This window comes from Taudactylus pleione, unplaced genomic scaffold (assembly GCF_031769625.1).
Source record: "Taudactylus pleione unplaced genomic scaffold, aTauple2 ptg000738l, whole genome shotgun sequence".
In the NCBI taxonomy this organism is placed as follows: Eukaryota; Metazoa; Chordata; class Amphibia; order Anura; family Myobatrachidae; genus Taudactylus; species Taudactylus pleione.
This window is the reverse complement of record NW_028285140.1, coordinates 177030-192305: the sequence shown is the minus strand read 5'-3', so window position 1 is coordinate 192305 and position 15276 is coordinate 177030. Positions and strand designations below refer to the sequence as shown.

The 15276-nt window shown below is 46.6% G+C and overlaps 1 protein-coding gene across 2 annotated transcripts in view; it reads right to left on the bottom strand.

Annotated features, from left to right (window-relative positions):
* Positions 1-15276, bottom strand: part of IRAG2 (inositol 1,4,5-triphosphate receptor associated 2) — a 108937-nt gene that overhangs the window by 40505 nt on the left and 53156 nt on the right. For both annotated transcript variants that reach the window (XM_088457096.1, XM_088457097.1), the window contains exons 18-24: positions 11095-11209; positions 10494-10656; positions 9258-9298; positions 9018-9095; positions 8567-8675; positions 5738-5885; positions 5446-5487 (exon numbers count right to left, since the gene is read on the bottom strand). In XM_088457096.1, the coding sequence (XP_088313222.1) occupies positions 5446-5487; positions 5738-5885; positions 8567-8675; positions 9018-9095; positions 9258-9298; positions 10494-10656; positions 11095-11209 (696 nt within the window). The remainder of the gene's footprint in view (positions 1-5445; positions 5488-5737; positions 5886-8566; positions 8676-9017; positions 9096-9257; positions 9299-10493; positions 10657-11094; positions 11210-15276) is intronic.

The window sequence follows — 15276 nt, the reverse complement described above, 5'->3', positions numbered from 1 at the left end:
CATCCAGCTACCTCGGTGCAACCTTTTGGACATAAAAACACTATTGTGAGGTGTGAGGTATTCAGAATAGACTGGAAATGAGTGGAAATTAAGGTTATTGAGGTTAATAATAGCATAGGAGCAGAAAAACCTACAAATTCTGTGATTTTAGCTGTTTTTATGCTTTTTTTCAAAAAAATACAGATCCAAAACACAAAACCCAGAACCCAAAACACGCAAGGGTGGTTTTGGCAAAACCAATCCAGATCCAAAACACGAAGAAAGATCCAGATCCAAAACCAAAACACAAAACACGAAAAGTGGCCGGTGCACACCTTTAATATATATATATATTTTCTGCTATCCTGGCAAACATGGTTTGATTTATTTTATTTCTCCCGTCCTGGCATGCTGTTATTTATTTTGGTTCTTAATTGGCGGTTATGTATTTCTGTAAAAAAACTGTTTATGTGTTGTATTTATACCTCATATACCCATCCTTGGTCTCGGGCTGTGTGTCCAAATGGCGCCTTCGAGTACTTGGTATATGCTATTTCTGTGATGTTATTTTGCATATATCCTGTTTTGATCATCATTACTCTGTTACACGGTCTAATGTGATTTTCTGTACCGATTTATTTTCCATGTCTGCTTTATTTTGTTTCTCTATAGTAACTTTTTTTTTTAAATTGTTTTAAGAAATAAAAAAAACAAAAAACAAAAACACTATTCCGTGCCAAATTCAGTTTATCTCTTAGAAATAATGTCTTCCTACCTTAGTTCTTTGCCTATCAGTCTTGTTTGAATACAGTTTACTTTAATATTCCATTTCTTCTCCATTAAATCTCCACTTTTCCTCTGCTCAATAATAAACTTTGGTTACTGTACAGACACCTTTTCCCCCACTGTACTATTACCCGCTTCCCTGCAAATCTCCTGTATTCTCTCTAACACTCATACCTTATTCCTACATCTAGTTTTCCTCCCCCTATTCAACTCATCCACACCATAACCATGTGTACTTTCCCCTGCACTCAGTGTCTACCTAATCCTCTGCCCCCTTCATCCACCTTTATCATTTCCCCCTGGTCTCCTCCACCTTCCTTCATCTCCCCTCCTCTGTCTGCCTTCCTCCCTCTCCTCTCCCATTACTCCACTTTCATTCTCTTCCACCCCTCCTAAAGCACGACAGGGGGGGGGGGGGGATGTACTGCTGAATGCCAACAAAGGATTCATGACAGGCGTCGAAATACCGACACCTATCGTTATCCCGACGCCGGAATCCAGGAGGACGCGTTCCCGAATGAGGTAAGTACAGACTGCATGTCCTCTCCGCCAGGGGGATGGAGAATTGGTATTAGGCACCTCTAGGGAGGAGGGTTAGGATTAGGAACACCCAGGGAGTGGTTAGGCACCCCCAGGGGGAGGTTATGGTCAGGCACCACTAAGGGAGGGTTAAGCGGTGGGGGGGGCAGGGAAGGTTAGGGTACTTACCTGCCTCTGTCAGGATCTTCATCCTGTACGGCAGCCAGTGTCGGGATTTCAATCCCATTCCCTACTGGGTCCTACTACCCCACCGCTAATCCCTCCTACAAACCTCCTCTCCATGTCATCCCACCCCACCTCCAGCCACATCTCCCTCCCTGCCCACCACCTACAGGTTCCCGTCCCAGCACTGGTGCCCACACAATCTCTCCACTACATTCATCTCGGTCACCCAAATTAATCTCACCTTCTCGTTACAGCAAGGCTGATAATCTCATTCACATCTCTCACAAACACTGTCCCCTCTATCCTGTGCCCTCTGGAATGCCAGATCAGTCTGTAATAAACTCGTTCCCACCCATGACATTTTCAACTCCAAAAACCTGCATCTCCTAGCCATTACTGACACCTGGATTTCACCCTCTGACACCTTTTCCCCTACAGCTTTCTCCTCTGGAGGCCTCACCTTCTCACACCCCTCAGCCCGGGGGTCGCCATGGTGGTGGTGTGGGGTCCTTCTATCCCCAGGTTACTCCTACCAGCTAGTACCCTCTGAACCATCCCTTACTTTCTCTACACTTGAGGTTCATGCTATAAGTCTCTTCCAACCAGTACACTTCCGAGTAGCTATCATTTACCGTCCCCCTGGCCCTCCCTCCAAATTCCTTGACAACTTTATCTCCTGGCTTACTCACTTTCTCTCCTCTGACCATTATCCTTGGTGACTTCAATATTCCAATTGATATCCCCATTGAATCCTCTGCCTCCAAACTCCTCACCCTCACATCTTCACTTGGTCTCTCCCAATGGACCTCCTCACCCTCCCATGCGAGTGGGCACTCACTTTATCTGGTCTTCACTCACTGTTGTGATATTTCCGATTACTCCAATTCCCCGTTCCCCTCTCTGACTATCACCTTCTCTCTTTTAACCTATCCCTCTCTCCTTCCCCTCCTCTAACTCCCAAGACCACCATCACTAAGCGTAACATTGAGGCTATTGACACTTGCCTCTTCCCTGCTTGACTCACTTCTCTCCTATCCTCTATTCTCTCTCTCCTGCCCTGAACAAGCTTCTTCCCTATACAATGCCTCACTCACACTTCTGCTCTGGACTGTTGCTCCAGCGATCACTACTCACTCGCAAATCTACTTCTCAACCCTGGCATTCCAAATGCACCAGATACCTGCAAAAGTGTTCACGAACCGCCGAGCAACAGTGGAGAAGATCACGCTCTAGGGCAGATTTTCTCCATTTGAAATGTATGCTCTCACCCTACAGTGCTGCCCTTTCGCTCTCTAAACCGACTGGCATCCTTCTCCCCTGTGTCTGGAGAGGAAGTCATGGCACTCATCCGGTCCTCCCCCTTGACCATATCCCTTCAAGTCTCCTCCGCTCCCTCTCTCCTTCTGCCTGTTCCCATCTTGCCCACCTCAATCTCTCCCTCTCATCTGGCACTGTCCCTTCTACATTCAAACATGCCATTCTTAAAAAACCTTCCCTTGATCCTAACATGCTCTCCAACTACCGACCCATCTCTCTCCTCCCTTTTGCCTCCAAACTCCTTGAGCATATTGCCTCTTTTCTTTCCTCCCACTCCCTCCTTGCCCCTTTTCAATCTAGCTTCCGTTCTCTCCACTCCACTGAAACTGCCCTCACAAAGTTCAGCAATGACCTCCTTGCTGCTAAATCCAAGGGCCACTACTCTCTGCTCATTCTCCTTGACCTCTCTGCTGCTTTTGAAACTGGACCACCCTTCTCCTGCTGCAAATCCTTCACTGGCTGTCCTCCTACCTCTCTGACTGATCTTTGTCGCCTCTTCCCCTCTGCAGCCTTTTACAGTCCCCAAGGTTCTGTCCTTGGACCTCTCCTATTCTCCCTATATACGTCCTCTCTAGGTGAACTCATCAGTTCTTTTGACCTTCAATATCATCTCTATGCTGATGACACTCAGATCTACGTTTCCTCCCCTGACCTCTCTCCCTCTCTCCTCACTTGTATCTCCAACTCTCTCTTCCTGGATGTCCCAGCGATTTCTTAAACATATTATCTCCAAGATTGAGCTGATCATCTTCCCACCCTCCCGCATAACCTCACATCCCACCATTTCTTTATCAATTGATGGCACAACCATCTCCTCTAGCCCCAAAGTGCGCTGTCTTGGAGTTATCCTGGACTCCTCCCTCTCCTTCAAACTACATATCCATCACCTAACAGTCCTGTCGTTTTCATCTTAAAAATATTTCCAAGATTAGACCCCATCTCACCCAGGATGCCACTAAAACCCTCATACGCTCACTGGTCATCTCCAGATTGGACTACTGTAACCTCCTCATATCTGGCCTCCCCAACTCCCATCTCTCCCCTCTCCAGTCTGTCCTCAATGTTGCTGCTCAGCTCATCTTCCTCTCCAAATGCTCTGCATCTGCCTCCCCTCTCCTACACTGGCTCCCATTCCCTTTCAGAACCCAATTCAAGGTTCTCACACTTGCTTACAAAGCCCTCACCCTTTCACATCTCTGACCTAATCTCCCTTCACTCCTGTCCGCCCCCTTCGTTCAACAAATGCACGCCGCCATTCATGCCATCTTACTACTTCCTCCCACTCCCGCCTCCAAGATTTTGCCCGCGCTGCTCCCCACCTCTGGGACTCTCTCCCTCTTCCCATCATACTCTCCACCTCTCTACAATCCTTCAAACGGGCTCTCAAGACCCACTATTTCATCATAGCCTTCCAGCTCTCATCCTAACCCACTGCTCCATGCTTCTTCCTCCCCGTCTACCCCATCTGTGTCACACCTGTTTGTCTGCCCCGCCCCTTTACAATGTAAGCGCTTACGAGCAGGGCCTTCTGCCCTCATGTGCTTCTCCTTACTTTAATCTACTTCTTACTCCCCCAACTAGGGCACCTAACACTTGGTTACTTTGCTCTGTTGCTTATGTGGGTGTTATGGTTGCTAATGTAGCAATGTATATTATCCTTGTCCTGTATTGTAAGTTACTGGTCAACCTATTTATGTACTTTGTAAGGCGCTGCAGAATAGTTGTGGCGCCAAATACATAAATGATAATAAATAATAATATACCACCATGTCCTACTGTAAGTGGTCAGGGCTTCAGCATAACTATTATCAGACCAGAGGGCACAGGAGTCTCAATGACCGTCACCAATCAGGAGAAATATGTACAGACACTGCGGTTATTTCCCGCACACTGCCACATAATGATAACACTGCAGTCGGTGGTTTGTGTAACCAGAAAGGAAAGTTTACTCCCTGATTTGTTTAGCTCTTCATTCTTTCCACACAGATGCATTGTCTGCCCCGGTTTGCATGTTCGGTTTAATGCACCCAGGGAAGATATTCAAATATTTTCTATCCTTCCGGAGAGACTCATTCTGCTGCTCTGTGACCAAAGGAACAAATATCTACCAAGAGCCGGGCTTAAAGGAACATGACTGCTGCAATCTAACCTGTACACGTGTGACTACCACACTCTGCGCTGGATGTACCCTGGTCTCTAATACATCTGGGTAATCCATCAGGACACCTGACACAGGAGCTCTCTATTTACACTATTAGTACGCCAGCTCAATCTGCCTCCTTTACTCAGTCACTGGCAATACAGAGACAGATACAGGAGCACCCGTCACCCAGTGACTAATATTCCACTTGGAGATTATTCATGATAACAGAGCCCATCAAAATGCCAAGGTTTAACCGGGCGCCAAACTTCACTGCGACACCCACCGATGAGCCGCTTAATGTTACGCTGATTTTAATACCACCAAGTAGGTAAAACTCAAAATTCCATAAATTATCCATTATACAACAAAATGAGGAGACTTTCCCAGTTACAGCTTCTGGCACCATCTTATACGAACGCTTAGTAAGGACCAGGAAATTAAGAAAAAAACAAAAAACAAAAACGAATTACTACATTAGAAACCTAGTTATAAAGTTTGTAAGATTTTAGACTTACCGTTTTAGTTTGGCCCGGTCCAGGACAGACAACAACATACTCCTAAAACAGAATTTTTATTTTATATGGTCTTATATTCACCGTTAGGTTGACACAGTTTTAGGAAAACAACAACTTTACAGCCTTCTTATTCTAACATCCCCAGACCACCCCCAGGTACCACCGCAGAGGAGGGTACAGGGTTGTAGCCAGCCCAGCATACATCTGTCTAACAGCAGCAGGCTGTATCCTCCACCCAATATAGTCCCCCCCCCCCCCCCCCTTCCCTATAACAAGGTAGCAGCTTGCTCACCGCTCAGGGTTCAGTAAATCCTCAGATGCTGATGTTTCCCTCAGCTTCCCATCTAGGGGAGAGTCAGGTTTCCACCGTCTCGCGGTTGCCGGGTAATTCCTCGCTCTCTGATTAGGATGACGCCGTGTGACCTCCAGGGAGAGCGCATCTGAAATATACATTGAACACAACAGCCGGTTATAAAGTCATTTAAGAGATGCAACAAACAGAGTTCCTGGAAGGATGGGGAGAGGGGGGACAATCCTCTTACATATGGCCACGGATAACGTCACAGCATAATGTCAGTGATTGGATGATGCTGACATTATCCAGGCGAAGTGAACACCCTATGGTAAATACATATTTTGCAGGCAGGGGATAGTGAAGGGCAAGCGGGACAGTTCTATTTAATGCTCCTTCACTTTGGATCTTTCTGAAGCTACATAAACTGGCAGCTACAGTGTAGCCAAGGGGTTAATTTATAGCTTTACACCAAGAGTTTCACCCTTTAGAATTCCCGGAGTTGTGATTGTCATCACGTCACAAAGTAATACTGGTTACTGCAAGTCAGATTATCCAGGAGACATTTACAATGACAGAATCGCCGTGTGTGTTGCCATTTACGTGTACTCGAACGCTAGGCCCCACCCACTTGTGTTGCAGGCGTAAGGGCGCGTGTTCACGGAGCAGTGTATAAACGGTCAGAGATGGAGAATTGCCTCCTAAACACCATCCTCAGAACATATAACACTTACACCATGAAACATGTCCGTTCCGCTGCCAGCCATAGCCGCGTCCCAGGGGAGCGTAATCAGGGGCGCGCAGGGTAAGTGAATCACCCTGCAAATCAATGCCCCTTTGCGCCATGGTTTAACCTTGATAAATACAGAGGGAGCAAGAAGAGGGGAGTCGCAAAGAATCGCAGGGCAACCTAGAGAATCTGCGCCATGATGCTCCGCCCACTCAGGGGTGTAGGACGACAGGATCAAAAGTAAAACGAAAAGGAAACTGGATTTTAGAAATAGAATTCCTAAATAAAATACTGGAACAAATAAATTTGTCCTCACTTCCCCCAAATGGATGTATGACAAAAATAGAATATAATTCCAGATAAGGTCGGGGATACGGTTTGGGTGATGCTGAGAAAATTAATGTATCTTCTGGTTAATCCCCTGAGGCCATAATCACCCAAATATGTATATAGTGCACACGCACTGCACAGAGAATATACAGTCATTCACACAGTATGCCCCAGGGGAGCTTAGACTCTATGCCTATCACACTGTATGCCCCAGGGGAGCTTACACTCTATGCCCATCACACGGTATGCCCCAGTGGAGCTTACACTCTATGCCTATCACACTGTATGCCCCAGGGGAGCTTACACTCTATGCCCATCACACTGTATGCCCCAGGGGAGCTTACACTCTATGCCCATCACACTGTATGCCCCAGGGGAGCTTACACTCTATGCCTATCACACGGTATGCCCCAGTGGAGCTTACACTCTATGCCTATCACACGGTATGCCCCAGTGGAGCTTACACTCTATGCCTATCACACGGTATGCCCCAGTGGAGTTTACACTCTATGCCCATCACACGGTATGCCCCAGTGGAGCTTACACCCTATGCCTATCACACGGTATGCCCCAGGGGAGCTTACACTCTATGCCCATCACACGGTATGCCCCAGTGGAGCTTACACTCTATGCCTATCACACGGTATGCCCCAGTGGAGCTTACACTCTATGCCCATCACACGGTATGCCCCAGTGGAGCTTACACTCTATGCCTATCACACGGTATGCCCCAGTGGAGCTTACACTCTATGCCTATCACACGGTATGCCCCAGTGGAGCTTACACTCTATGCCCATCACACGGTATGCCCCAGTGGAGCTTACACTCTATGCCTATCACACGGTATGCCCCAGGGGAGCTTACACTCTATGCCCATCACACGGTATGCCCCAGTGGAGCTTACACTCTATGCCTATCACACTGTATGCCCCAGGGGAGCTTACACTCTATGCCCATCACACGGTATGCCCCAGTGGAGCTTACACTCTATGCCTATCACACGGTATGCCCCAGTGGAGCTTACACTCTATGCCTATCACACGGTATGCCCCAGGGGAGCTTACACTCTATGCCCATCACACGGTATGCCCCAGTGGAGCTTACACTCTATCCCTATCACACAGTATGCCCCAGGGGAGCTTACACTCTATGCCCATCACATGGACACACAAACACTGGTTAATTTGTCAAAAGCCAATTAACCATAATCAGCATGTTTTTTGGAGTGTGGCAGAAAACACTCAAACACAGGAAGAATATACAGTATACACTAACCAAGTGGCGTAAAGTCATCCCAGATGCCCGGAGGCAAGTTATAATTTGGTGCCGTCGCCGTCCCCCCCCCCCGTGTCAGCCACTGAAACTGTAATGTAGCAATTTGCAGGCTATAGACAGACTAAGGCAGCAGCTGATGGTCTGACATGGAGCTCTCCACTAGTGTATGGTGGCTTCTCAGGTGCCAGGAAGGGGTGCCATGTATTGGGCGGCCATGAGGGTACACTACGGGTACACAGTTACATCCATGATTGGGGTGAATGTTGTGGACGATGGAGGAGGTGCCCCTTCAGAGCTGGAGCCCGGTGGCAGACGCCTCCATCGTCTCCCATAGTTCTGCCCCAGCGCTAACCACATCCATTTGCAGTCTGTCCTCATTCACACACTGACATGAGCGTTCTTTAGCACAATCAGCATAGAAAAGGCCTGAAAGCTAGAACTGTCCTGTCCAACCTACATACCGCACGCAGCTGCAGGACAGCCGCCGCCATTACCTAATAACTGTACGTATTCAGGCAGAGGGTCTGCGCTGGGCGATGCCTCATGCAGTCCAGACAAGCGGGCAGTTTCCTGGAGGCCAAATCTCTCCCAAATGCAACTTCCCTACAAAAAAGGGAACAGAAAATATTTATACATTTGCAAATATTTATGCTGTGCCCCCCCCCCCCTCGCCCCCTCCCCCCCAAATCTCCTTTACAAGTCCTGTGAGGTAGCCTTGCATCACTCCCCCTGTTTACTGAAGGGAAGCCAGCTATCTGATCCCATCCCAGCTGTTCCAGGCTGTACAAGTCACCAATTTGTTTAGTGTATTTGCGAAAGAACCTTCTTGGGATAATCCTGCACAGACTCGTTTACTGGAAGTTTTGACAAGAGTGAGGTCTGTTTATGTTTCGGCCAAAACGGATCGCGCACAGCACTTAGCGCATCTGTCATCTGTGCACCCACCTCCTCCCCATGTTCTGCAGCCCGCCGCGTTGCGCTCAGGACGGGTCCATCGTCCACGGAACCCCCCTCCGGGCACTTCTAATCAGGAACAGATTCATAGAAATGGTCAGAATATTTAAACACAACCCAGAGTAAAGTGTAGTTACAGAATGTAGGACGACAGAACAGAAGACTTAAAAATAAATTCTAACAAAGTTGCACAAACACCCCCCAAAACCATTAGAAAAAGATTATTTTTACCTGATAATTCAGCAGCTTTTCTTGCAACAAATATTTCGCTTCTGCAGAGAGAATAAGAGAAAGTGAAATGTAAAAGGGTCTCCGCCTTCTGGCAACTTTGATGTGTTGCTTTGCAAACCCTCTCTTGCCTCAGTTTAATTTATGCAGTTTATTCTGGATATTCTTGAAAACTAGAAGGTAATAATGTGTCTCTTACTAGCAAAAACGTTTTATACACAAAGAGCCTGGACTACCCTCCGGAAGGTGGAAAACACACTTCCATAACCTAGGAAATAAAGACGGTCGCATGGAGAAGGTGCCGCAAATGATCTTCAGCAATAATTCGTATAGAGCTTATTAAAGAGACAAGACAGCGTGCAATGGAGGCTAGGCTGCGGTGATGTCAGATCAGCTTCTTCTCCGCAAGGTGATTCCAGCATGGGGGGCAGCGAGGGTTAAAGGGGAAATAAATTCAGATCGAAAACCACATTCCTAAGATTCCGTAACTTAGGTGCATGAGTAAGTGTGTAGCCTTATCTATATTCCTTACATGTATAACCTACTACTGCACCCTAGGATAGAGACACCGCTGTCTCACTGCTAGAGGGTCTGATCTCCCACCTGAAAACAATCTTTATTTCTGAAACAGGAGCCACATTCAGTGGAAACTTCTGCATAAAGAGTCTCAGAAGAGAACCGAAACCTTCGTTCCTATAACCGAGAAACCTAGAAAACTAACAGCGCACATTTCTAATGGAAACCTGGTTTTTAAAAAACGTACATTGAGCACTAAGGCAGCGTTCGGTGGAAACCACCCTGAAACCCAGCTGTAACGCCTGCGATGTGCCTGGATCATTTCTGTTTTTGATTTTAGGTTAGACATTCTGTAACTCTCCATGTAAATCCCGCAACAGAAAACCGCCGCATTACGCCGCCCTCATACGTTGTCCAACCGCAAACGCAGAGGATCACGTATAGGTTCTTGCGACACGGCCATGGGCTGACCACCACCAATAATAAACTGGGTCAAAGATAATCTATATAGAAGGTGATCAGTCCACAGGACCACCCTGGAGGACCACCAGACGGACCGCCGTGATGCAAAGATTCCATAAACTCTCTCACAAGTCTGCCAGTGAACGGAGCACAGCGAGCGTGACAGAAATCATCTGTTAATGCACAGTACACATTAACCAGAAGCCGGAGCAGGTTACACATTCACAATGCAGCATTAAATGGGTATTGTGTGCGCCTCACCTTGCAGTGCCTGCACCTCCTGCTCTCTGCTCAGACCATCGCTGGTTAACACGTCGATGGCAGCCTGGAGCTGATGCTGCTGGATCTCCGCTTCCTCTAATTTGCCTCGTAGGGACTCAGCCTCCGTCTGCCCAGCCTGCAGGGTGTCCTCTAGCTCAGCAACCTAGATCCACAGACCAGCATCAAAAACCATCCACAGCCTGTTGTACAAGGTAACAGCACTGGTGCGGAACCTCAGATCATAACTTCTGCATTACAGGCGCTGCCTTCCCCCAGCAAGCCAAGGGTTACACGCACACCACCTACCAACCAATCCTGCCTGGGGGCTGTGCAGGGTTTTTTTTTTTAATGTTGCCGGAACAAATGGTCTATATTTTCTTTACATGGCAGGTACAGGGGGGTACATAGATATGGGTATAGAAGTGTCTGCAGTTTGGTACAGAGACAGGAAAAACCTTTTTATGAAGTAGCTGCTGAACTTCTCTAAAGCAGCAACAGGAAGGGGAGACTTCGTGGTTGGGCAATGCCAGCTTCCCTATATAGCCATGGCCTGGCAGAGTACCCTCCCGGGACAGAGTGGTGGGTGAGGGCAGGAGGTTACCAGCTTAGATAAGTCCTCTTGCTTCTTGGCAGACTGGTGGAGTTGGTCTACGGCGCAGTTCGCTCTCTCCTCCACTTCCTCTTGCTGTTGTCTGGCCGCCTCCAGCTCATGAAGTCTATTGAATGAGTGAAAACCACAGTCAATGACATTTTGCAGAGAGAAAAGGAGGAGGAGGGGGGAGGGAGAGCCATGCACCTGCCTAGATCATCTTTCCCTGTCTCAGGGACACTGAATGGATGTCATATGCAAAAGCTTTAGTAAAAACAAATAATGCACCTCTCAGCGGTCACATACACAAAGCTGGTACTAATGGGGCAACTTCTGCTGGGAGAACATGACATTTGCAACTGGCCACCATCAATGATCAACCATCGTTTGTTTCTAAGGAGCTAGAAAAAGTTTGCGGTGTTTGGCCTTGGGTAGAATAGGTCATAAAAACAAAAAAATATAAAAAATTTACACACCAAATACATACTAAATGCACAAAACAAAATGATACATGAATGTAATTATAAATAAGTGCCACAGGTAAGCCAGGACAACGACAAGGGGAGGTTTGGAGGGGGTGGGAGGTACAAACGTCTGGGCCAAGGCCCTACAACCAAGTCTGCATGGCCACGCCCCCCTTAGTGGCAGCGTAAAATTGTTCCAGTATTCACAATGGCGCATGGCCACACTCCTAGTACAGGGGCTCAGAAATAGTGAAGGGACATTGACCGCTTAATAGATGTTACCATTGACACAGGAGTATATGGGAAAGATTTCTGGACTGCACACCCTGAAATATTATATATATATATATATATATATAATTAATGGGAGGTGCTACCTGATGAGACTAATTGCAGGCACAAAAACAGACAAATCTCAGGTGCACAACTCCAAATTATTAATATATAAATGTAATAACATTTTGCAATCAATAGAGGTTTTTAGCATAATCTTGGCCAAGGTTATGGGCCTACCCACCATATCCAGGTAATCTCTTTAGGGTAGGTCCCTAACATACTACGATTCAAATTAGCTTAGCACCTCCTATCATTATATATATTTTCAAGGTGTGCAGTCCAGAAATCTTTCCCAAATGGCGGGGCCCTGGGGTGGCTTAGCTGGGCTAGTTTGGGTGGGGTTCTGCGCTCTGGATTTGAATCGTAGTATGCTAGGGACCTACCCTACAGAGGTTACCTGGATATGGTGGGTAGGCCCATAACCTTGGCCAAGATTATGCTAAAAACCTCTATTGATTGCAAAATTTTACTGCATTTATATATTAATAATTTGGAGTTGTGCATCTGAGATTTGTTTGTTTTTGTACCATTGGCACAGGACCATTCAATGGCATGACAACATTGGTCACTGAGCATAAATGTTTCAGGCCTTTAACATTGATGTTTTAGGATGAAAACATTGGTTCTTAGACTTGTGACACTTACAGGAGGCCTTTCAGTGCTCATACATCTATTTTACCTTCAGTTTAAAACCAACATCGATGGCAGGAGACACTAATCTCTCACCATCATTTGAAAAGAAAAAAAAAACCTTGAACATGAATTTCAAACCAATAGATGTTCATTGTCCCATCCCTAGCGGAAAGATCTCCCGGCAGTGACAGCACAGACGTGAGACCGGAGTATAGAGGGCCCTGCTCGTCAGAGCTGGCAATTAGATATTACTGTAGACCCATCACCTACACTATTAGGAGGCCTCAGTTTTGTGGGCAGATTCAATATTCATGAGAACGCAACTTATCGAATAGCAACTAAGGACATTGTGAGACCTGTAACTTCCTCCAAAAGAAGAACATGAAAAATCAATTTGTGTATCACCAAACACGCATGGGGGTCTCTGATACCTGGCGGCTGAGCAGCATCGGCCGGTGACACTTTATAGAAGATACTACGGTACAGGGCCTAGTTCAAGTTTATAGGGGCAACCAACTTCTGCCAATAAAATATGCTGGCGAGGCTATTAAAAAGTGTAATGCGGAAATATTCAGCACCAAAAGTGTGCTAAACACACTGTAGTGCCCCCAGGTCACATTCTGCCACAGAGAAACCCCATGCTGATGATGTACTGTAGCTATGTGAAGGTGGGGGGTGAGAGGCCCATGCGAGGCCAGTATCCGAATGATGGGTCTACAATAAAAAAAAGAAAAGGTCGGCATTCAAATGATCAACACAAAAGTTGAGAAATGGTTCTTCATGATTGTTAGGCTCAGGCTAAAATAATAAAGAAAGTTGCATCAACATTTTAACCATGTCAACCTAATGTCCCCATTGTAGACCTATCAATCCACGCCCCACGCGGCCTACACTTGCCGTCGTTAGTCTTGCTCTGCTTCGGCATCAATTTAAACTGCACCTTGTTCCCTGACACAGTAATGGCACAGCCAGGGGAAAACGCATGGAGGCAATGAGGCTCCTGTAGATCAACTCCCAGAACACACCCAAATCACTCACCATGTACAGCACGTCTGATGCTCCAGATATGGAAAGTGTATCCATCTATGCATCATACAGGACAAGAAGAAACCCATCTCACATGCAGTTTACACCACCATAGTCCTAACACCTGTCTGATATACAGAACGTTACTCGAAGTCTACGCTCCTCCTACACCTCGCACCTCCTCCGACACCTCGCACCCACACACTTACACTTTACACCAACATTCTGATTACAAAAAAAGAAAAACGTTTCACTCGGTCTGGATGCGGCCATATGTGGAGGGTCCACATAGTCCTTTTACATAAAATCCAATCTCCAGCCTCTCTGTTAGTGCAACTGCTAGTTTATTTCCCTCATATTCCCACTTTTTTAATCCCTATCGTTATCACCATTACACAAGAAAACACAATTCTAAAATAGGTAAAATACATGGGAACAGAATGCCCTCTATACCAGTGTTTCTCCGGTGCCCAGGACCCCTAATTCTTTACGTTTTCCAGACCACCTACTGTAGCTGGGCACAGGTGTATTACCAACTGTCACCTGTTAAAGATCCAAAGGTGACCTGGTAAACATGAACTGTTTTGGGTCATGAGTACCAAGTTTGAGAACCACAGCTCAGGCACCCCCAGCTACTGAAACTACACAGCCCACAGCCCACCCCTGAGAGCATCTAAAAGGACAGTGGAGCTTGGGCTCTGGTAAGAACAAAGGTTATGGGTAACTAAAGGTCGGGAGCATCTATAGGGACCGGTTTGTGTTGCAGATAATTTGGATGTCGGATACCTGAAGACATGGTCTAACTGTACCAGCTGCTATTGCACCCAGTGGAAGATGACGCATTTATCCTCCCGAATGCTGGAAAAGTCAGACCATGACCTTACTCTTCAGGAACTTCTGCGTTTGTTCTTTTAACGTCTCCAGAACCTGCTATGTTTCAAAAGCAAACCTCACAGACCTATAAAAGATGACAGACTGCCCCAGAGATCCTCTGTTTTCCATGACAAACTTGCAATGGATTGGGGATATAAAGCATCGTCAGCTTCTCCAGACTTATCCAAATAAAAACTTTCAGAAGATATTTTACGATATTTCAAGTCCTTTGAGGGGGAACATGTAGCCTCTCGTAGAGACAAATCTTAGGAGGCTTTATATACTACATATTGAGAGTGAAACACGTTGCACACATGCTGTAACCCGTAGCAACCACTAAATACTCAAGGCTGAATACAGCGCTTTAGATCTTACAACCCTTTTCAAAAATCTTTGATTTTTAAGTACCATCACCCATATACGTCTTACAGATTTCAACGGCTCTGCAGAAATGTTTATATGCACACTGCAAGAGGGCGAAAACAGGCAAACCAACCGCTGTGGAGCTACAAGTACCAGCAGACCCTGCCAGCTGAACGCAGTTCAACAGTAGGCACCATTGCCCTGGTGTGGCCTGACCACTGGGCGTTCAAGATCTTTTCACTCCTACAAGTGGCCAAACTTAACACCTACCCAGCCACTCAGTGTCAATGTCAAACAGCCAGATGAGAATTGTGGCTTCTCCACGGTCAGACAACATTGGCTTCTGTTTGATTAAGGAAAAGAGTTTCCCTTACTGGCTGCTGTGCAGATCAGACAGAGCCTTCACTCCCCAGCACCCAATGCAGAGCACAGAAGATTTAGGTTGTGTCTCAGGGCATACATTGTAATACACACAGAAGGGAGCTACTAAGACCTGTAT